We start from the raw sequence: 23,759 nt of genomic DNA, 5'->3' as shown, positions 1-23,759 counted from the left end.
GATATTGGTATTTTTACAAAATCAGATGGTTATATGGCAGAATAATCAGTTCAGGGGAGTTCACCATATCCTAGGGTTTATGCGCTGAGTGGAATTTACAAAAATAATGAGATTATTCTTCTCTTCGTCTCCAGCCCCACCTTTAGCCACAGTCTGTTCTCTGTCTGCTGGAGCAATATCCACTTGCAATGTCAGGCTTCTTGTGGCAACTTTACTTTCTAAACAGCGGCTGAATATTCAGCTAATTGTGAGGGTATCTTACTGTAGTGGCGAACAATGATGGAAAACAGCTATTGGTGCTAGAAGTGTTAAAAAAGCATAGTAGACTAGTAAGTGATAGACGGTAGCGTAAAAGATATAAAAATGTGGTTGCCCAGAAAATGCTCATCTATCGCACATCAGGAGGCACAAGAGAAGCAAAGCAGGAATATAGAGCATGCCTTTCTTTCTCTCTTCAGATACTCAGATATTTTTACTTTCTTCCTTTCGCTGGTGCAGGGGTTACTTTGAATGCAAATTCAAGCAGCAACGGTGGTGCTTAGTTTTAATATGAATAAAAAGAAATTAAATGCCCCCTTTTAATTTGCTTTGTTTTAAGTATTGCTTCTGCTGCAATCCTTTCTGTGAAGAAGTAATTGAATGGCCCTCTGAAAACTGCACTGCTTTACAATGTGGGGGGTGGAGGGGGAATCTTGAGGGTGTGTGTGCGTGTGTAAAATTCTGTATTTTACAGTCTGTGCATGTGCACAGAGATGTATTCTGACATGCATTGTAGTCGTACGTGAGAGTAAAATAATTTTTCTTCTGTCCAAAACAGAGATACTGTGTTCTAAATCTGTTAACTTAGTCATGACAATAAATAAGGGTGCCTTTTATTATACACAGCTGCATTGTTTGTTTTAAGAGTCATCAGCTAGTAGCTACATTTTCATTTTCTGTTCAATTTGGTGTTTCTACAAAGATTTAAAAATAATGTAATCCTTGTTTTAAGGCGCACGTGTTCCTACCCCGATCTTCCTCATTTCTTTGTTTTAAGATTATATTAATGAATACAGCCTGCATGTACATAGTGACATTTTCTTTTTGCATGTAAAAGATAGCATTGTAAATCCTCCTATAGAAAAATAGCTATTAAGTTAGTGAGATTGAATTAAGATTGCTACAAATACTAACGAAATATTAAAACATAAAACCTCTTTCTGTTAAGACAAAAAGGTAGAGAAAATGTAGTCGTCTTTAGACGTGACATTTTTTTTAAAAAAAAATGTTGTCTTGGTAAACTACTAGTCAGAATGGAGGAAATTTTACAGTTGGATATTGATACAGTGTGAATACCAGCCATCAGTTTAAAATCTTATCCCCATGTACTCTACTAATCAAGTTCCCGTGTTAGATACAGGCATGCCTCTCCACTGTTGACTGGCTTGGTTGCCTCCTTTGCGTTCTTCCTCTTTATTAATTTTGCGTTTTTGAGCGTTCTCAGAGTGAGCCGGAGCTGTTGTGACAAAGGATGGTTACAGTGAGCTAGAAGGGGTATACTTAAAAATCCCGTTTGAATGGGTTTGGAATAGTCTTCATCATCTTTATTTGGTCCTGTTAAATATTGTGACTCTGTTGAAAGAAAATCCAATTGCATTAATCTTGCATATATTTAATGTATTAATTTTTTTGAAATAATATCTTCTAGGTTACAGTGATTTTATTTTTTTTTTTTCCCTCAACCTTCCTACTTGGTATGCTGGGAGTGTACTAATTAAATGCAGGTTATTTTCTGTGTGTAATTGTCATATTGTTGGTACATAACCTAGAGCCACTCCACACCCCAAGGTTTTTCAAAAGAAATAAAGTACGATTGCGTCCCACATTCTGGCAGGGGAATTGGTTTTCTTCTTTGGGAACTTGCACTTTCAAAATAATTTCAGCAAACACCCCAGGCAAGAAATGGGCAGTGGCAGAGAATATTATAGCGAGAAGGAGAGAGATGCAGATAACTTGACAAATCCACTTGTCTGTTTTGGCAATCTGTGTCCACTAGACAACTCATTTACATGCCTGGACACATTAAAATGTACATTTGTTTGTCTGTGGGACAGCTAACTGGATACACTCCGATGCACTGGCAAATGCTGCAATGCAGTATTTTTTTCAATGTCATTGGGGTTTTGGGGGAGAAGTGGGCGCAAACAGTCTTTTTGCAAGCGAGGCGATGTTAAAAAGCATGGTACCTCTGTAAAGGATAGGCCAGATTTTGCAAAATTTGCTAATCTGTGATGGAAAGTCACCCCTCCCCCAATGCACTCCTCTCCCTCTCTTCCTCTTTCTCTTTTTCTTTCCGAGTAGGATGGAGGAAGAGATGGGTATGGATGTGTTTTTATGCGTGTGTTCATGCATGTGTATCTTCCCTTCTCATTTGAATGGACATTAAGGAAAACGCTGGGATTTATATGAGAAGGGAAAGGGCATTTGTGTAATGTAATGCTTTCCAATTGTTTGTGTAAATGTCCAGTAACCAGCAGCACAGGACTTCCAAGTAACTTTAAAAGCAAGGCACATTTTTTCATTTTCTAAAGAATTTTGCAAAGAGGAGGGTAGTGTGTCAATTCAACAAGTACAATAGATTTAATCCTAATAAAAATATTCTTTAGTGGGGAGTTGTACCTTCCCTTAGCCTTTGCATTTGAGTACGTTTAACCATTTGAGATAATGTAAAGTGAAGATGTTGGAGAAATGGATATTCAAAGACTGCTTGCTTCCTTGCTTTTTCCCTTCAAATGATCAATCTTTACTTTCTAAAATACTGGAATATTTTAGGTGCAGGGGGCTTTTGTAGGTCACTAGCTTTACAGCAAGAAGAAGAAAGGAGGGAGAAAAGGTCTCAATGTGTCAGAGGCAGTAATTGTCTAAAATTAGCCATCTAGAAAAGGCAGGAAAGGCTTGGAGGGAAGAGAAGGAGGCACTAATATGTGAAACAGCACTGTGCTAGTCGGGGAGATAATGAGTGATAAATTTGAACTGGTGCAGTGGTGTGATGCCCATTAATTTCTCAGAACCTTGACTTTGCAGGTTTGTTACTCTGTTGTTCACACCTTTAATTATAACCAGTTTTGGATGATAGCTTGTGGCACTGAAGAAGAGACCTTTTGTTTGTTGTTTACTTATTTAAGTATTCAGACAGAGTTTGCAATAGCATTGGAACATCAGTGTTAGAAATGAAATACTTTCAGATGAGGTTATAAGAATGCAATTAATTTTTGCAACCACCTAACATCGTCTTATTTGTAGCATTTACATTGCTTGCATAAATTAATTAAGAATTGGCTGAATAGAAGCGGTGTTAGGTTGATCTTTATCTCCTGTCACTATAATCAGTTTTCCCTAACCGTTTTGGAGCTTCTAAGGCATTATTGCTTCTTTAGGGCCCCAAAAAGTAGGGAGGAAGCTGAGAGTCTGCCTTACCTATTGTTCTGCCCTTGACTGTGTCTTACGTGAGGACTTTCGCCTCCATGAAGAAAATACGTAAAAGCCAGGAAATGCTGCAAACCAGTTAGGAATCATTAATTAAATGGGACAAAAAGACAGAATATTAAGGAAAATTTTTGTGCTTCTTCTCTGGAAATAGTTTAGTTGCACAGTAAAACACAAGCCTGGCTTTGACAATATTTAGAGTCACGATGTATATAAAATTCTGTAGTACGCCTTTGTTGCTAAGGCACACGCAATTGCGTCAGCGATGCTGTTGTGATGGGAAATTATATGTCCTTGAATTCTTAAAAAAATTTATTTTATTCATTTAATATTAAACTTTTTTTATTGCTATAAAAGCTCTTAAACATAATGGTTGGTGTTTTTCCTAGTCTGGAGCTGTGCGCCAGTGTTTTTCAGGATGGGGTCGTCGCGTATTTGGCTTTTGAGCATTCGGAGCTCTTGGAGGTAAAGGTGATAAGATAATGTATGTTTGTTTCAAAACAGACGCAAATGGCTATAGGAGGTGGTTCTGTCACTCGCAGTGCTTCAGGAAGGTTCCATGTGTAATGCGTCTCTGTCCACGTAAGTGATTTTCGGTGTTGGCAGAGGGCAGCAATGCCACTGGAGCCTTTCCAGTAGTGTAAGTCCTTCAGATCCAGCCGCCTGGCTGTGTACCCGGGTGCGTTCACCGAGCCGTGGAAGGAAAACCAAACGGCTCCCTCTGGTTTTTACTTCCTGAGGGACGTTTGGCGAGAACGTCCTGTCTGACCCTCCATGTCGAGACCAAAAGATTGCCGCTGGAGCAGGTAACTGCACTGCGCCTGGGCCCTCTGTGTTGGCCTGTAATTGCATGTGTGCTCGTTTGGAGTAGCCGATTGTTTTTTCTGAGCACTGTGAAGTGTTTACTCCCAGGTTAAGTGTTCTTGAAAAGCTTTTGTAGGGACATGAGGGATGAAGGAAGCTTGTCCTTCTTACTTTTCCTCCCCTTACGAATCTCTCATTATTGCATACTGAAAAACTAGCAAAGACAGAAATACTCGTAATTTACAATTTAAGGTAGATCTGACTCCTCTCGTAACGTTACGTCCCATTGCCCAGCGAGGATGTGGAATTCCAGGAACTGACTCTGTCCCCTTGTCTCTCCTTCTGCAGATCAGGACAGTTGCCAGAAGGCCATGTTTCTCTACTGCTCTTAAAAGCGAAAACTGATATTTGTGACTTTGAGAATTATTATTGCTAGACTAAACTTCCTCAGAAGGTTTCACATTGGAGATTTTTTTTTTTAAGATGTGGATTAATTTAAACTCTTGATGTCTATGATGTGCTTAAGGTGTGTGGAAGTCAACCTGTTTCATGTAGTTCTGGTTTGAGAGGGTCGTAGAAAACCACACAGGCAAAATACTAACGAACCTTTTTGCTGATTTGAATGCTAATCTGTGGAGGAGGCCCTGCCTTTTCTCAGTCCGAAGCTGACATGTAGACTCCCATAGCCATAAGCAGTTTGATGTTAGATAATATAAAATTCATGACTCAACAGCATGAAATAACCCGTGGTTTAAGTCACTACGCTGTGGTGAAGCGTTAACACGTTCTGCATTTGGGATCAGAGATATTTGGGGGTATTTGGCTTTCTCACTTGATGGAAGAGTTTGTAAGTGTGACTTAGTTGCTCTACTTTGTTTTCTTCCACTGGTCATCCTTGATCTTTGAACGGTAGTCAGTGACTTCTTGCTTTACTATGTGCAAAAGAACTTATGGGCAAAGCCTCATCCTGTTATTTCTGTAGAGCATAAGGCACAGTCATGACATTGTAGAAGTAATAATGCACGTAAACAAATGCTCCTTAAATAAAAATAGTTCTAATACTGTTCCCTGTATATCTTTGTTCCAAATGAAGTTACTGGCAGTAGATGAGTAGGGGGAAGTTGATTTTTAGCAGAAAGCGCGAATGCTGGAAATTCTTCCTAATATGCGTGTGCCAGCTATACTGTGGCAATGTTGCTCTTGATTCCCTTCCTGTGAGAGCAGCTGTTCAGGGAATTAATCTCTTTGCTTGATGCAGAGGGTCCTGAAAAATTCAGTGCGCAACCACGGTGGTAGCTGTGGCCATTTTTAGAGTGACCGTTGATGGGAACTAACTCCATGATCTAGCACAGTAGCATATTGTTCTTTAGACTAACTGGGCCAGGACAAAATTATCATTCTGTATTTCGTGTGCTCTGTGAGAGATTCCGGAGTGCACTGCAGAATTTGACATTGTGTTTGATAATTTATAGAGCACAGTTTATATTTAACTGTAGACACACTAATCCAGGGAAAGAGTAGTATATTTTTAGAATCCCTTTTTTATTGTCTGTGCTTGTCATTACCCAACTACTGAAAGAAATGTTCACAAATGTAGATGTTCACTGGGGTAGAAATTGTTGAGTTTAATTTCCATCGTTAGTCTTTGCTATATGCAAAAATGAACGTTATTTGTGTGATGCTCTTGGTGATTATCAAGAAGCTTTGCAGCCATACATAGGCATTGCGGCTGCTGCGGGAGCCATGTTCTCCTCCAGCGCTTCGACGCCAGGCTGGACCAGGACACCTAGGCTGAATGCCTCTATGGTCAGGGATGCTTAGGTGATATATTAGTTTTAGTAGTGACACAATGTCACTTCTGTCACCAAGTTACCCTTCTTTGAGGTGAGACACGCAGATGGAATGGATCCAGCTCTGAGTTGAAAGCGTCTACCTGTGACTGTTGAGTGTTGTAAGGGAAAGGTAGCCAGTAGAAAGGACAGTAACTTGGTTATTTTGACTTCTTTAATACTCAAGGGAGCTGTTCTTGCGTGTTTAGACTGTTAGGACATTTCTGCCTAGTAATCTCTAATAATGCTGTCATTTTTTCAGTTGCCTACTGACATCTAAGCAAAATGTACTGTATGGGTTTTGAGTCAGGACAGCTGGGGGGGCCGGGGTCCCACCCTGTCTGCAAGTGCCTGTATCTGAGCAGGGGCTGGTGTCGGCAGGGCTCCTGTGGGGTGCGTTAGCAGAATTGTGTTTTAATCAGGAGCATGGTATCCATGAGGTCTGCTCATTGGTTTGTGGGGGTTTTTTAAGAGGTGCTTTGAAAGTTTTTATTTTTTGGTGTTCAAGGGTATGTTTATTTGAATAAGAATTTGGTGAATTAGAATATGATTTCATTTGGAAATTTTAGGAGGCATCTTAGTAATTGGAATAAGGAGGGTGTTTGATTTGGCCTGTGGCATCTTTCCCTTCCTTAGCACAGAGATTAATAGCGTTTATGTCCAGGATAAACCATTAGGATTTGTTAGCCTGATCTATGACAGATACATGCATATGTGCTTGATATTTTTGTCCTTTATTGATGAATAATATATTATTAATCTATGGTAATGGGTCTTTGAGCTTAGCATAGATGCTTTTATGTATGAGATCGTTTGAATTTAAGTAAAGTATTACTGAGATCCTTATCCCATAGAGTACGTTAAAACTTAGGCTTATTTAAGCCATTGTGTAGGTACTTCTTTTGTGAGACCATTGGAGTAAACAGCTGCCTCTGCGTACTAGGTCATTTCTGATCACTTTTCCACCAGAAATTTCTCAAGTCTTCAACTTTATTATCTATTCATGACCTTTAAGATGGTGATGGCCACATTAATTTGGAGTAATTCATTGTACCTGTGTCTACCAGGGGTATGGCACAGAAGCAGGAATGTCTATATTTCATGAAAAGATTATTTCCATAAGTAATATTAATGTGGTACAGGGCTGTATACTTACAGGTGAATTGTAGAAAAGATGTAAATTTATTTTTTATTACCAGTCCAGTTCAGTTTTAAGAGAAATACGCTGTTGCTTTGCAGTAAGGTAACATTTCTGCTGATGGAGATGGAAACTGTGGTGTTCTGCTGAGTCCTATTTTGGGGTCTATCTCTTAGACCTGCAAGCAGCAGTATCCATAGAGATGATGTTGCCAGCAGTCGAGATGTACACATGTTGATTAGTGTTTCCTAATTGCGTTTACCAGTGTGTCTTCATTAAGGTCCTGTTGAGGACAGAGCCTGAAAACATCTTGGTTGTGGTGCGCGTTTTGCGAAGCTATCCATTCCTGCCTAATATAAGCCTGTCTGCATGAAAAATATATGGGCAGCATTTTCAGAAGAAGAACTTAACAGCTTAGGAGCTGAAATCCTATTGCAGTGAACATTAATGAATCTTAAATTGCTTAAGGGCTTCTGAAAACTGTAGCTTTTGTTTCTAGAACTTCAGTAGGAATAACAGCGGTGGGGGGCTGGATGTTCCTAGGCTTCACAGAGAGCTTCCTCTGTCCTTGCTTTGCTTTGCCTTCTGGTAAGTAGACGTTTTTAGGTTTCAGTATGGCTTGTGATACAGCTTTCACTGTCTAAACTTTCAGGTTGCAAATGATTCTACATTATTTTCTTAAAGGGAAAAACATAAAGTGGAATTGTGACAGGTCTACAGCAGCTGAAGACTTGCAGCTGTCTCCTTCTTACGTGAACATATACGTACCTGTGGGAATCTGTGTGTCAGTACACAGTGCAACATACATATTCCCAAGTCAGTAATATAATCCAGTTACCGATTATTAATATCTAACTCAGTAATACAGTCAATAAAGTAAACAAGTAGGTAGTGATTAGGAAACAAAACTCTGAGCTAAAAATAAAATTCAGAAAGTAACCAAAAATATAAAAAGACTTTCACAATTTCCTTTGCTTTCATTTCAGTGTATTTTTAGGCTGTACATCCTTTAGACTGAAGATCTGTCTTGGATGTTGATCTCTACCATGCTCTTGTAGTATCATTATTATTATTATTACCTAGTATCCAGGCTTTTCAGAAATCCTCTCCAATCTTTCAAGGTTGACCTCATATACTTAAATGTTTTCGGTGATGTTTCTTTTTATCACCCTGGTAGCACAGATTTTAGATACGGTTTTTGTTAGTCACTGTCCCTTTTTCAAGAGGGACAAGGCAGTCACTGGGAGAGCTCTTGCCTTTGTGGTATCTGCCTAATAAAATCCGATCCATGGAGAAAGAGGATGTTTTCATCACATTTTGGCTTGGAGCATCAATCAAAGACAGATCTCATCTTATTGATGAGATTGTTTGTTCGTTTTTTTCAGACTCCTTTAGCCTTCATATGCAGCTTGAAAGAACAAGTAGTAGATCCAGATGAAAAGCCAGGAGGGAATAAGGAACAACCCAGAATGATGAAATAAAATAAAGCCCTTGTAAAACTTTAGGTACAGAACTGCCTGGTACGAATTTGGGAGAAGTAGAAGGGTGATTGAAGAGGAAATAGATGTTGGTTCAGACGGCAGAGTCCAACCGCGTAGCCTTTGTTCTGGTTTAAAAACAGTACAGACCTTTGAGCAGAGGTGGCCGGTGACCCCTGGGGATGCGGGTGGGCAGGAGCCGTTTGGCCATGTCCTGGCCCAGAAGTGGGACACCTTCCCACCACGGTGGCATGTGGGACACGAGGGGTGGTAAGGGGTTCTGACCTGAGCTGATTGTGTGACCCATGTAATAGAGTGGGGACGCATCCGTTTTCCTCTCTGGGTGTTTTCGAAGGTGGCTTTCTCCAAAGCTGTGTTCCAGAGCGGTGTTTGAATGCTGTGAAATCAAGGCTGTGTTCTCCCGTATCTTCATATGTAAATTATGTTTAATGGCAGAAATGATTACAAGCAAATTCTGGTGAAACCAGTCTAAATAAAGAAGGGGATAGCTGGCTGGCTTTTTAGAAGTCAGTTTGCCTTAGTAGAAAGGATGACCCTGATACAGGGATAGTAGGAAACTTCTGTGACCATCACCTGTTAAACTACTTTTCCTCACTTAATGTTTCATTAGCGCTGTTGAGCATCGTTTGCTGTAGACTTTCATAAGATGTTTGGAGAACACAGAAGAATAGAGCCAAACACCTCTGAGGTTTCAAACTTGCGTAGTTTCTCTGTAGTCTTTGCAAGAGGTGAAGAAGCTGGAAACAGCAGTTGGAAATTAAGCCCAGTAGAAGTTCATGAAGAACCTCAAATACTGTGAGTTGAGGCAATACATGTGATAGAGCTATAACTATGTTCTGCTTCTGGAAGAATGTTTTGTCCTTACAAATGTGCAGTGCAGCACTTCTATCGTGCTTTCCAGAAATTGCTGTGCATGGAGTGTTTGTCCATGTATCTCCTTCCCAGTCCTGTGTGTTTCCTCTGGGCTTTGGGGAGTGCTGAGCTCTATGTATGCTAATTGTAGTTTTCTCCTCCTTCAATTTCTTATCCTCAGAGTACCTCCAGGAAGAGTAAGAGACCATATGAAGTGTGTGATATGATGCATTTGTTCCTATGTTGTGTGTGGTTATTGGATATGTAGTTCTGAGTGGTTTCCTCTACTGATACCTTAGTAGTTATTGATGTTGAAATGATTGTGACTTATTTAGGTGTCTCCTTTATTTTCCTCGCTCATTCCCTTTTGTCCTTGAAATCAAATGCAAAACTGTAGAGTCTACATTTCATGGAAACAGAAGACACACTTACCTGAAACTCTCAAAAGAAAGAAAAGAAAAAAAAACACCCCACAACCCACTGTTTGGTGCATCATTATGCTGTTTGGCGTTTTGAAAAAATTGTTAGGAGTGGTGACCTTACCGCTGGGCCAGGTTTGAGGATATGGTGGTGTGTTATGGAGCCGTCACAGCTTCCTGCATAACGTCAGCAGTTTGCCTCGATACTTTCCTCTGGTTTGATTTTTTTTTTCTTTTCCCCCTTTTGCAAAACTTGGAATAAAAATAACAGGTTTTGCCTTTCTATTTTTTTTTGTCACTGTGTTGGTATAGCGGCAATCCCTGCCCTTAACCACCCATTTGTACAGCATCTAGCACAACTTTGTGCTGGTGTCAGTTATACCTTCAGGCACTGCTGTGATAACAAGTAATATTGCCAATGAACTTTTGCATTCATTTCACTGCAGATTGGGGACAGAATATTTTGTTTTAGCACGTTCACACAAAAGTATGTAATGGACTAGATCAGGATAAATTTAGCTGTTAAAGAAAATTATTTTCTCTATTTGAACTGAAGCTTGGCTCTTAAAATGAATGCATTTGTTGTCCTCTCCATTTGGATCACTTGTGTGCTCTGTACAATTATGCAAACTTACTGAAAATGTTTGAACACCATTTCAACCTGAGTGCAGTGCACTCTGAAACCAAGATTTTTTTTTAAGAAAGGCTGTATCCCTGCCATGAGAGCCAGAGACAGCTAGTTTTCTGAGCTGAGACTTGCAGCTATATCTATATTTAAAATATTAAATATGACTTTTACTCGAAGGAAAGCAAAGGTGGAGCATGTAAAAGTGCGTATGAGTGGGGAGCATGTCAAAATATGGAGGGTTAGATAATGATTTGTTTCTGGGATATTGGATTTGCCTCCAGGCAGACTTACTCAAAAGCTTCATTTTCCTCCTTTATTTCATGTTCATGATGTATTTATTAGGTAAATAATAGCAAAGTCTAGTTGTGCAGTACATAAGCTTTAATAAAATGTAATTGACAGTGAAATTTGACAGTTGCATTGGAGAAGAAAATCTGTACTGGAGCTACACACAGAGCATCATTTGCCTCTCCTAAGGTCACGTTAGAAAGAAGCCCACGTAATATGTGTGAGGTTCGGGTGTGCCTGCTTCTACCTCTGGCTGGAGTTGTGGTTTTGAACCGATGAATACTTAAAATCAGTATTTATTTTTTTTAACACGCCTATGGGAAGAAGACATGATCCATCCTGTGAAGATTTTATGATCCAGTGCCTCATTCTGCAACAACATATAGGGATGTGCTTAATCCCCCTGAAGCGAGTAGCAGTGGCCGCAGGTAGAGGCGGGGTGGGGGGACCTGGTCTCGGATGTATTTGTATGTTCCACTCCATACCTATGGACCGACCTTCTGGCTTTGGCGTGGCTATTCCCATGTAGACAGGGAGATGGGAGGGCAGTGGATGGATCAGGCAGGCAGCTCCTGTAAATGGGGTTTTTGTCACCTGCAGGAAAAAAGTTCTTGTGGGACGGAGGCTTGTGCTGTGCTGGCTTCCGTTCAAAAGAGCAGATATGCTGGGAGTTAAAGCCCGTTTCTCATTATAGAGGGAAAACCTTTGTGAATCTACGTTTATTTTCTTTGAGAGGTTTTGTTTGTTTCTCCTTTTGTCATCGTTGTTCAGGAGATGGCTATGGGACCTCTGCCATGGCACCATTTGTTTCCACTTGTAAAAGCAAACAAGTTGCAATGCTAATTAAAGAGCTTTTTTTAAATAATGCAAAGCTCTTACTTTATCTGTCTAAATTCTTTTTTTATGGGAGAATGTTCTGAGTTTGTTCATTAATGAACACTTAGAAATAATATAAAATTAGACCTCATGAATTCTTCATGAGGTGTAATTTACCATGATCACTTTTCCTGGTGTTTAGGTGCTGTGAACAGTTCATTATTCATAGATAACTTTTTTGACTTCTGAGTCCTCAAAGTGGATATGTCTGCATGAATTCTGCAATTTTTAGTATTTTTTTCAGATTTTGATTTTAGGAAGTGATTGCTTGTTTTATGTTTAAAAACACTTCTCTTTAGTGCCTATAAATAACACTTATTCTTAAGATTCTTAATTGTTACTGGTTTTTTCATACATAAATTAATTTCTGTTTATTGTGAAATATGGGCAGTAGAGTATACATAATTCAGATAGCAAGAATGGGTGCTAATTATTTGCTGAATACGAGCTCCTTTCAGCATACGTATGTGACAGTCTTTCAGTTCAACGTGCAGACCTTCTTTTAGACTGCTGAGAACAAATTTGGTAAATATGAAGCATGTATATTTACATTTATCGAGCCATTGGCTATTGCTTATGTATGCAATAGGGAGATAACGCTGTCTTAATCAGTCTGTGGGTAGTTTTCTAAATGATTCATTAACTGTGCTTTGTAATGGTAGATGGATGTCACATTTACTGTAATAACTGAAGATTAATGTCAGTTACTCTAGCTTGTTTAAGCATTGTAATAGTTGTGTTTATACATACAGGTATTCTTTGCATTATTGTTGGAGCTAATATTTCAGCAGGAATAAATTGAAATTAATTTAATTAATTGGGGGGGAAAAAAAAAAAACCAAAACCAAAAAAAAACCCAAAACCCAAACCATGAAGATATGACTGAAGTATTTCTGAAACATTATTTGTAATGTAGGAATTGCTATAATGGTTATTTGTCGCTGATACTTTGTAGGAGGGGTTATACCAAGCCTTTTGGTAAGCAGTGTTTTGCAAAACACTGGCAAAGCTTATGCTGTCTTCCCGAGCAGCAAAGCATTTCTTTGTGAAATCTGTCAAACTAAAATACCTCGTACTTTGCTGATACATTACCATACTGAGAAAAGTAGTACACTGAGAAGACATTTTTAAAAGTAGCAGTCTGATGAAATACATCCAGAATTTGATATATGGGTTGCCTTCAACTTACAAAATTGCAGTCTTTAAATTCTGTCACAGATAGTATTTTTTTCAATGTTATAAAGATAGAATATTCAAATTATTGGTAGCTAAATTATCAATGTCTATCAACAGTCACTGCAGCTCATTCTTCTTCAAAGATACTGTTATCCTGTATATAGAACATGGTGTTGCAGTATTGGGAGTCTGGCAAGTTGTTGCCAAAAACAACCACCCAAAAGAAAGTGCCTTTTTATACCAGTAGCGTGTGAATGTCATCACACATGACGTTTGCACTGTCATATTTCAAGACCAGTAGTAGCTGCCTAAATTAGTTCAGAGAAGGTCTACAAAAACATAGAGATGTTGCTAATTTTAAGTGACATGTACAGAGGTTTAATACTAGTCTTCAAGGGATAAGAGTATATCTTGTTTTTAAAAAAAATAATGTTGTGTTAAGTCACTGCTGGATTTTCCACATTTTTTTGCCCTTATCCAAATAAGCCCTTGATGAGTTAGACTTACAGCCTCCTTTAGTATTTTTGTAGAATGCAGTTACAGCCCAATACTTTCTTGTGTTAAGAAAAGAAGTTACTACCAGTAATTAAAACATAATGAAAGTTAACTGCGTGCCCAGGACACTAGAGTATCTATTTCAAAAATGTTGATGTTGTGATACAGGTATTGAATTAAAAAAATCTAAATCTTAGTGTTGTGGATAAGAAAAACAGCAAATAGCATGTTGAAAAGTATTCTTTGAATAAATAATGTTACTCTTATGTAATGTGCTGTCTGATGTGGGATCAACAACTACTTTAATGTTAAAAACAGTCATCGACAGTTAATGTCCCAGTGCATGCACACTGAACTCTTAACAGTGGATTTGAGCTTTAGACATGTATGGGAGAGCACAGACTGGAAAGGAGAGCTAGGACTTACCTTTTCGTTACCATTAATAATTTAAGTCTTTACTAGGGATGTGAGTCAGTACATCTAAAATAAGTATTATTCCTTTGTGCCCATGAGAACTTCGAATGCAAGCTCTGGTACATAACTCCTTCTGCACAGAAATCTCTCTGTAAATGGAGACTTGTAATTTTTTTAACTGCATAATTTTATCTGAAATATTTTATCAGAATTGGTTTTAATAATACTTTCTATCCATTATCTCACTTCTTTTATATATATATATATATAGCAAATAGATTTTCAGTAACCTACAACTTTGCAATAATTTGAAGGGCAAGTAAGTGCCTTGATTTTCCTTTCTGCTATTGAAAAATCAGGAAAACCTCATTGGTGTTGAGTGAGAGTAACTAGGAAGAAAACCTGGCGCCTGGTGCAACATTAGTTTATGCCAAGAGATTTCGATGAAGTATTAATGAGGAAAACTACTTGTTCAAAACCAGATTTTTACAGAGCAGCTTCATCTTAATGATCTGAATGTGTTAAATATCGGAGTTGAATTCTGTTTATTTGCTTGGCGTGGAAGGTAAGCATGCTGAAAATGTAACTAAAAAGAGTTTGCAAAATGCGTAAGTAGGACACGAGCCAGTTTTGAATTTTGTTTTCTTTCACAGATTTTAAAAGATCCAGGGTTATTGTTTATCATGGGGAACTATAGATGGCTTTTGTGTCCGTTGGTAATAATAGATGATGCACCTTCCTCGGAGCATTGTGCTGAAGTCCTGCTTCTGCTGTAACTGAAACCAGTGGTGTGGTATTCCTGTCTGCTTCAGAAGGGCAGGATCAGTCCCTAAAATTGCAGTTTACCTTGTGGATTTTTTTTTTATGTTGGAAAGGATGTGGTCAGATGATTTAAATGCACACGGAAAGCTGCAGTTAACCATGTCAGCTGCTTCACTCGTCTTCTGACTGTATCTTATTGTCAGAACTGGAATTTCCCCCCCCCCAATTTTAATCAAGTTGATGCAGATAAGAACATATAGGAGCACACTGTGCTCAGCTGAAGCGTGTTAGCCTTGGGGTGCAAAACCCTGACCCTGCAGCGGGCTGTTAGCAAAGCTTAGAGTTGGTGTCTGTGTCTGCTGTGGGGGTCATGGAGGTGCAGAGACCAAAGGATGATCTTCCAGCTGGAATCCCGAGCTGAACAGATTTAGCAGCATCTGAAGCATTTAGGAGTATGTGCGAGTAAATACATGTATGAAATCAGATCAAAAAAAGGAAGCATGGCTGATACCCCGGGTAAAAGAGAAAGTCTTGAAGGAGGAGTGTATGGGGCTGGCACAGCTTGGCAGAGGATGTCAGCAGCGCTTGGTGCCACGTGGCTGGTAAAATTGGCAGGGGGATTCTGGTTTGGATGTGCCGATTTCTTTCAAGAAGTTACTATTTTTGTGGAGTTTATTTTCAAAATGATTCTGCTGTGTGGGTTAAGGCCTTTCTGTTAAGCACAATGTGGCAAGGCTGCTTTTTATTTAAAAATTGTTAAACCGAGTAGCTATTCCTGGGCGTGATAATAAAAAATAATGGTAATTCAAAACTTATTTCCATTGATAAAAAAGAGGGTTATTTCCTAAATGAGGCATTAACCTAATGCTGAAGCAGTTCAATTAAAAAATAAATAAAAATAGAATTGACCGGAATGTAACCTATTTAGAGTCTGAACCGCCCTCATGCAGTTAATTTTAGAATAGACACACCCCCCCCCCTTTTTTGGTGCGTCTCCCCCATCCTCCTGAATTACAGGCCTAATTTGTCACAACGCGTACCTCCCTGGATTTAAAAAAGAAAGCAAATTAAGTCTTGAGTAATTACAGTAATTACAGGATCGGATGAACACAAGGTTCGGAGCGCATGGTGTCTTAGCCCTCAGTTCTCCCCGCGTTCGTCCCTGTCCCTGGGCAGCGCAGTCCCGTGCCTGGGGCAGCAGTTTGCATCGTTGACTCTCAGTCTTTGATGGAGGGAGGCTGAGCCCGTCCGAGGGATGGTGCTCTTTGAGAGGAGATGCCAGTGAAGCTGCACATCGCAAATGTCACAGTAGACAGCAGAAGCCACCATTTGCATTGCTGCATCTTACCCAGATTTGAGACTAAGATGATGTCCTTCCCTTGTCAGCACTGGTGACAGTGAAGACAGGCTGGAAGCTGTAACAGAGGCAAATACCTATATAGAAAAAGCTTGAAGTACCCAGGTTTTTCTGCTTCCTTTGTCTGCCTGTGCAGTTTTCAGATGAAAACTTGCATTCTTCAGTCCTCAGCCTGCAGATAAACATGCAGGCAGCTTTACTCACATGACCGGTGGCACTGGCGACAATGGGGCTACTGTCCTGCATGCACTTTGCTAAGCTGGATTCTTATTTGTCATTTTTTGGAAAGGTCTATGTGAGTCTCTTCTGTGAAAATTGGAGTTTCACGTTTCAAGATAGATGTGCTTGTTAAAATTCCAGCCTGCACCTGTGCCTGATAAGCCTTTCTCTGATTAAACCTTTTTGATTCCAGTAAATATCTGAAGACCTTTGTATCTCTGAAGATTGCAAATCCAGGGCTTTATTATTTAAAGAGGTGTCAGTTTGTTAGTGAAAAATACAACGGGAGAATATAGGTCATCACTGGAACCAGTAAATGGTATGTCTTGGGACACTGAGTTTATTAATTGAAGGCAATCTGAATGACAACACGTTGCACATCGACTGTGCCTGGTTAATGTTGTTGTCATTGCACTCTGTGATACAGTTATTAAATAGGTAAAATATTTTACCTTTTCATATAGAGCCATACACTTACTGCATCTGATTTAATGGAACTATAATTTTAATTATGATTATTACCTTAAATTATAATTAAATTTATGTGGTTTAAATTTACATTTGTGAAAATGGCTGCGTGATGAAAGCAGAAATCAGCTTCGCATTAACAAAAAAAGAAGGTTTTTTAACTGCATCTTAGTATATGCTCACAGCCGAAGACTAGCGTGACCTACTTTGCAACAATAACAGAGGAATCAAGCCGGGGTTTTTTGTTGAAGTATCTAAATTGGCCATGAATGCTACCTACTTATTCGTTTGTAAGTATCTTTAAAAATAGCTATTGTATCTATGAAACTTAAGGGTGTCTTTTTTTCCCTTCTCTTCTTATTTTGATAGATAATTAGCACCATGGAGCCTCAGGTGTCGAATGGCCCTACTTCCAATACAACCAATGGACCCTCCAGCAACAGTAGAAACTGCCCTTCCCCCATGCAGACAGGGGCTGCTACAGATGACAGCAAAACCAACCTCATAGTCAACTATTTACCCCAGAACATGACCCAGGAGGAGTTCAGGAGTCTCTTTGGGAGCATTGGTGAAATCGAATCCTGCAAGCTCGTGAGAGACAAAATTACAGGTAAGCGCTTCATATTGTTGACTTTATGTGCATCAGGGTCAGTTTACATTTGGGGTCAGCAAAACCTCCGTGCTTATACTGCAAGTACTTGGCACAGGGAGTACTGCAAATACCCTGGTAAACTTCTTCAGATGGTAAACCTTGTAAGTTCTCAGTGATGCACGCTGCATCTAGAACAACTGCACGAAGCCCTTCGTCTTGCAGTCTCCGTTACAGATCAGAGGGGAAGTGTGAACATTGCTGGTCTGCATGCGTGTTACACGCTGTGCAGCTGCTTGCAGCAGAGCTCAGATGATGTCATTACTTTCTTGATCATTCCGAGTTTTATTTATCATTGACTTAAGTTGTAGGAGGGTAGTCTAAATGGCTTGTAGCCAACTGACTGTTCCTAATTCTGACTGTTTTTTTGAACCTCACCATACCTTCGTCAAGTTTTTGCTTATTAACAGCACTGTAAAGTCAAGGTGGTTCTGCATGCCCATCACAGCATTATTTACCACAGTGGAACAGCAGTGGTCTGTAGTTGGGAGTCACTGCTCTGGATTTCATTCGGGCATTTGTGGATATTGGTTAACGAACTCTCCCCTGAAAACATTTTATTTTGCCATGATCCTTTTCTGCATGAAGCAACACCCGTTGGTAGGTGCCTTCAGAATACGAAAAGCCTCCCATTAGAGAGAGTACCTCAAAGAGAAGAGAGATGCCTGCACTATCGCTAGAGGAGGTGTGGACGGGTGCAGATGCACCTAGCCTACTCCATATCCTTGCTGCCGCAGCCAGGAATTCACTGATGCACAAGATGATGATGGGATGAACAATCAGCTTTTATAGCTTGCTTTATAGGTTACTTTTATAGGTTGTGTGTCTACTCGCACCGTAGGTGGGGAACAGCTGAAATTTCACTGCTGTTCAGTGCATCACCAGCGCTGTTATGTTTAGCACGGAGAGCAGCCGCCTTGGGAAGGAAAGGGTTCCAGAAGAGGAGCCGTCTCCTCTCACGTGCACTCCTGGCAACTTGGGTGCGTGCTCTGTGGAAAGAGGCACCATGGAAAGATGAGCAATTAAGACGCAAATTTTCATACCTACTTCCATAACAGCCTGGCAGCTGTTGTATTGGCAGCATTAGGATGATCTGCTTAGTGCTTTAAACATGCAATGCTTCTTTTTTATTTACTTCCTGACATCTAGCAATGTTCTGGTTGAACACAAGGCACATAACAAATAGCAGTAGCTGCAGGGCAGCTCAAGTCCTCAGAAGTGTAGTCCAGCAGCGCTTTCTTTAGCACGTTGACCATGATGTATCTATGTTAATATATCTTCTGATCGAGCCACAGCTTCAGGGGTATTAAAAGGAAGAAGATTGAAAAATGGAATTGACTTTTATTGTTTCTTTACTTTTTTCTACTTAAAGAAAAACAAATCGCTTATAACCGCCCTCCCCCCAAAGTTCAATGCAAATAACTGAAGTCCTCCTCTTTTATAAGGATAGCTGGCACAGTATCCCAGTGTGACATACCACCCTTTATCTGCCGCCAGACCAGTCTATCTCCAGACTGTTGTTTTCCTTTTAGTCTGAAAAAAATCTGAGAAACTAAATTGCAGGTTATTTCAGTTATTTCAGACAGAAGTGAATACCTAACCCCCATCTGCAGGAGTCTAGTATGCCTAGCTTGAATTTTGATCATGGCAGGTCCTGTATTTCACGAGTTTTTTGCTTCCCATATCATTCGAATTCATGGTGATTTCCTTGCAATGTAATTTCAAGACTTCAGATATTCAGTGTTGTTTTCATAGAGAATTGGCCATCTTTGGACGGGGAGCCATTACTTCATCGGCTAGGAACAGTATTCGTTTTGTTTCATTCCATATCCAGGCTTTTGTCTCTGTATTTGAAGATGTGAGAAATTTGCTATATGATCTTCTGACACATTCTTGGGTAGTTTTTTGCCTATGCTTTTTCTTTCCATACAAAGTGCATAAATCTTTGATCAGTAAAATAATTTAAAGGAACCATTCTTAAAAAAAAAAAAAAAAAACAAACAAAAAAAAAAAAACCAAAAAACCTTACACAGATGCTTTGAGAACATTACCCCCTAAATGAGGAGCCTAAATGTTGTTTTAAGAAGTGATAAAAGTACAAAAGAACAAAATTTGCAAAAAAAGAATTGTCCCCCAAAGTCTCTGTGCCATTTTTGAGAACAACTTAATTTGACAAGGTTTTCAGGCATTGTGCAATATTACTAAATTTTAGGATGCGTGTTCATTCCTCACGTTGAATTCAGAGTTAGTAAATTGAATGCAGTCCTCTGCCAGAAGCAGTCCATGTTTTTAAAGGTTCTTAGAACATTGAGAGTAACAAAATGGAAATGCACTGAGGTCATACACAGCTCATCTTTCCGGATCGTCATGTAAGTGTGTTCTTCATTAGGCTTCTGGGTTTTTATGGGTTTTGGGAGAGTAGGGGTGGAAGTATGCCAGTAGGCTGTTACAGGAATGACTGGCTTTTCAGGGGTTCTCTGCTTTTTTCTTACTAAAATCAGTGTAGATTTTTTGACAGTGAAAGCCATATTGCAGAAGAAATAGTAAGTTCTTAAGCTATTCTTGCTGAACTGGTGAAGGCGTGAAACAATTTAGGTTTTGTCTGCTTTGGGATTTTTTCATTGTTTCTGTTCAAAGTTTTGTGGTTTTAATAAATCAGCTAAGCGTGTGCTGTTGTGGTATGCCTCTAAACAAATGTTGGAGCTCTTTCCATTAAAAATATAGGTTGTCTTCATAGGTAATAAGTTTGTCTCCTTCTTGCTAAGGTAGAATACCAGGTAGATCAAGGAAAGCCAGAATAAAAAGTTAGCTGCAGAGGGAGGTTGCTTCAAGAAAAACAGAAAAGGTCATAAACCAAATCATCATTAAATAGTTACCCCAGCAAAACCATATTAGAAAATCTCAAATGTATTTCTGAAGCTAGATAGGATTGAATTGGTTCCTGTAAAAGATTTGCTTTCCCCTGTCCTATTAAGAAATTGCACAGATTTTGTGCAGTAATGTTTAGGATCTCAAAATACTTTTTTCAGTGAGTTCAAAGCTAAACAAAGTCTGTTATACATACAGGATCCCTTTGAGAGAATTTATGGACTGAACTCTTTTATTAATTTTAAAATGGATTAAACAATATATGTCAGGTATAATCATCTGCTCCAAGTCTTTTTGCAGTCTTGGAACAGTAGTAGGGTTTTTTAAGAAAATTGATTCGTGATGTTACCCCTCGCTTTGGAAAGACACATGTTTAAACAAGCATATTCCTTTACTAAAAAAATATGCTAATTTGGTAGTACACCGTACTGAGTTGAATAGGAATGACAGCTTCTAAGACAGCCTTTAATTTGGTATTCAAAACCAAAATTGTAAACTTCGGTTTTGTTTGGTAGCTTCTCAGAACAGGCAGGATATACAGTAGCATTTTTAAAAGATGCTAATGACTTGAAAGAGGAGATGGAAGTCAGGCATACATTTTAATTATGGGGGAGGGGTTGCAATAGGAAAAAATGGGTTTTTTTCACTGCAGAGATTTTAAGGGAAAGAGACAAGGAAAAACAGACTGAAGATGGTTGCCTTCATTTGGCAGGGGTGTTTTAATAAAAGCAGAACTTGTGGTTGTAAAGTGTGCTTATTAAATTCTTCATTTACACTACCTAATTAATTCTAGCATTTTAAATTAACAGTGAAACTGGTCCCTGCTGTACCATTTCATAGCTACAGCATATTTCGTCCAACAACCCAGTTGTTCAGGTTTAATCAGCTGCTCTCAAAAAATGAGAAGGAACTTGAGTTTAAAAAAAAACCTAAACGGCATAAACATTTTAGAGCAGCGTTAGATGAAGGGATGTGACTTCACAGAGGAAGACTACGGCTTCAGATGGATGTGAGGCTCAGCACTTAGAAGTGATGCTAAGCTATATAGTGTTGCAGATGCTCTTTAATTCTTATTTTGTCCAGAGCAAGCTAGTGATAAATATCTTCCGGACTTGGGGAAGGAGAGGGCTTAAATTCATCAGAAAATTTGGAGAGAAGAAATGCTGAACTTGTTTTGTCCCATGTTTGAAAACAAAAGATCCAGTCAGCGGAGTGTCCGTCAGACACTGTAATTGCTGCTGGCCAAGTGAGTTGTCCTTGTTGACGTAGTTTGTGCGTTGGAGAAGGGAATGTTTGTTATTAATTTTTTAAATTGATTTGGTGGCCTTAGCTGAGCTCTTAAGAAATATATTTTTGTTTCTCTGTAACCTACACAAACTTAGATCTGTGAGTTGTTGAATGGTCGGTATCTAAAATCTTTGGATCCCAAGTAATCTTTTGTCTCTTACAATGATCCAGGCACACTGTAAAGCAGGCTTTTTATTGATACAGGATTTCTGTGCATCACTTAACTTATGACAGAGTTTGCATATTCCTGCTGTGTGGTACAATTTGATGTTCTTTGCATGCATAATCAGGAACTTCATTGCTCCTCTGCCCAAAATGCAACTCTGTTCTTAAATTGTTCCTTTTGAATTTGCAATTCCTTTAAGATTACGCACAAAGATTTACATCTTTTGTTTTCATTTCAGGTATTTATAGGACTAGTGCAGACTTAGATTAAAACTGCTGTTCAGAAATAATTGTGGCATTGTAAGTGTAATATAAATATTGATGATCCCAGTGAAAATCCAGGACAGGCAAGCTATTGACTCAAAGCAGTAGCATCTGTGTGTTGTCACATCTTAGAAGAGAAAGAAATACTGTTTTACCTATAGTCCTCTCTAGAAGTTACAGATTGTCCATTCCTCACTCTTTGGGTGTTCAACCATATGATCCAAGAACCAAAGCTTACAGAACGGCAGTCAAATAATGCAGCATTATGAGAGAGTACAGGAAAATATCTTCCCCGTAAGTGGCGTTCAATGCTCATTTCTCTGTAGAAACCAGTAAATTCCTAACCTGGGGAGGATGCTCTACCTGTGCTCTCAGCAAGCCATCATGAACCCCTTCTGGTCCACAAGTATGTCCATGCTACATTAAGTTGGTGTCGTCTGCCCTCTATAAAAATTATTTTTTCCTGTGTCCCTGTATAATGAGCAGCTTACCAGCACATACCAAAAAGGTGCTGCTGTAAAAAGCTAAGACCCAGATTTTATTTAACCAAGCGTGTTCAGTGAATGATGGTGCTGAACTGGTGTTTCTGTCTGGAACGTGCTGTACATGCCTGGAGTTTCCTGAAATTTGGGGCCTAATTAAGCAGCCTTAATTTAGTATCTGGAATCAGTAACTGTTTTGAAAGTAGTGGATGGAGAAGGTCTGTATCCTCAGGAGCAGAAGCCATTAGTTGCACACTGTGATGGTGACCCTAGGAGGCAGGAGGGGAGGAAGCCAGGTATGATCATGTTCCCCAACAGTATGGCTCTCCAGGAGGGAAGCTCTTCAGTCTGATGGCCAGTGCGCAGTAGCAGGAAAACACTACTTCAGTTTACTAAGGAAAACGGGCATCTTCTAGTATTGGCCCAGTGCTTGCAGCGGGCAACAGCGAAGCTTTACGTATATTAACGGGAGGTTTGATACCTGATAGAGTAAATGAGCAAGAGGTCACGGTGTCTATCTTGGGATCGAAGGGGGACTCTGGAAGCTCATCATAATGGAAAGACACAAAGCAAAAACAGGATTAATGGTTAAATTTAATTAGAGGGAAGAGGCCTTTTGGTAATACAGTTCATGACAATAGGTAACCGTTGCGTGATTAAGTCTGTGTTTGAAAGACTCGGGCTGGAAATTGCAGAGATGTTAGTAAAATTGTGCTAGATATTAGTAAAATATTTATTTTCATTCAAAGGAAATGGTTCACATCTATTTATGTTTAGAACCTGCAGATAAAACATGTATTCACTGCAGATTTCACATACAAAGGCTACATGTGTTTTGTATATGTTTTCTCTGGGAATTTTTATAAACGGGCATACCAGAAGTGTTTCCTGTTGGAAGAAAAAACTGACCCATATGCAGATAAATACAGCTTACTGTGAAACCCGGCATTAAGTTACCTGATCCTAAATGACTGAAAGTCTAATATGAGCATAAACTTGTTCTACATTTGATGTCCAATTCACTGATTGTGCTTTGCAAGTGCCTTCCATTTTGAGATATTACTGGTTCCAGCGGTTTTCCCCACTTAAAATACATTAAACAGATAGGATTATAGAATGTAGGGATTATGTTAGATAAGACTTCTAAACTCTTTAGAAAGTATGTAAACACTCATGCCTCATGGCATAAGCCCACCTAATAACAGGGTTTAGGAGAAAAATACCTTGTAGAGGTAGTTTATTCCCTTGTTGACTTGGAAGGGGTTTTTAGTAATTCTCTGTAAAGCAATGGTAACTAGTCACTGATCTCTGATCATTTATTTGGTACAGATCTTGTTACACTAGACTGAGCATTA

At 39.3% G+C, this 23,759-nt stretch overlaps 1 protein-coding gene across 6 annotated transcripts in view; it reads left to right on the top strand.

Moving 5' to 3' along the window:
• Positions 1-23,759, top strand: part of ELAVL4 (ELAV like RNA binding protein 4) — a 67,117-nt gene that overhangs the window by 5,725 nt on the left and 37,633 nt on the right. For all 6 annotated transcript variants that reach the window (XM_049808734.1, XM_049808733.1, XM_049808738.1 and 3 more), the window contains exon 2: positions 17,059-17,299. In XM_049808734.1, the coding sequence (XP_049664691.1) occupies positions 17,059-17,299 (241 nt within the window). The remainder of the gene's footprint in view (positions 1-17,058; positions 17,300-23,759) is intronic.

The sequence above is a fragment of the Accipiter gentilis genome, chromosome 8 (assembly GCF_929443795.1).
Source record: "Accipiter gentilis chromosome 8, bAccGen1.1, whole genome shotgun sequence".
NCBI classification, from domain to species: domain Eukaryota; kingdom Metazoa; phylum Chordata; class Aves; order Accipitriformes; family Accipitridae; genus Astur; species Astur gentilis.
Note: the sequence above shows the minus strand (reverse complement) of the source record. Positions and strands in the feature narration are given on the sequence as shown.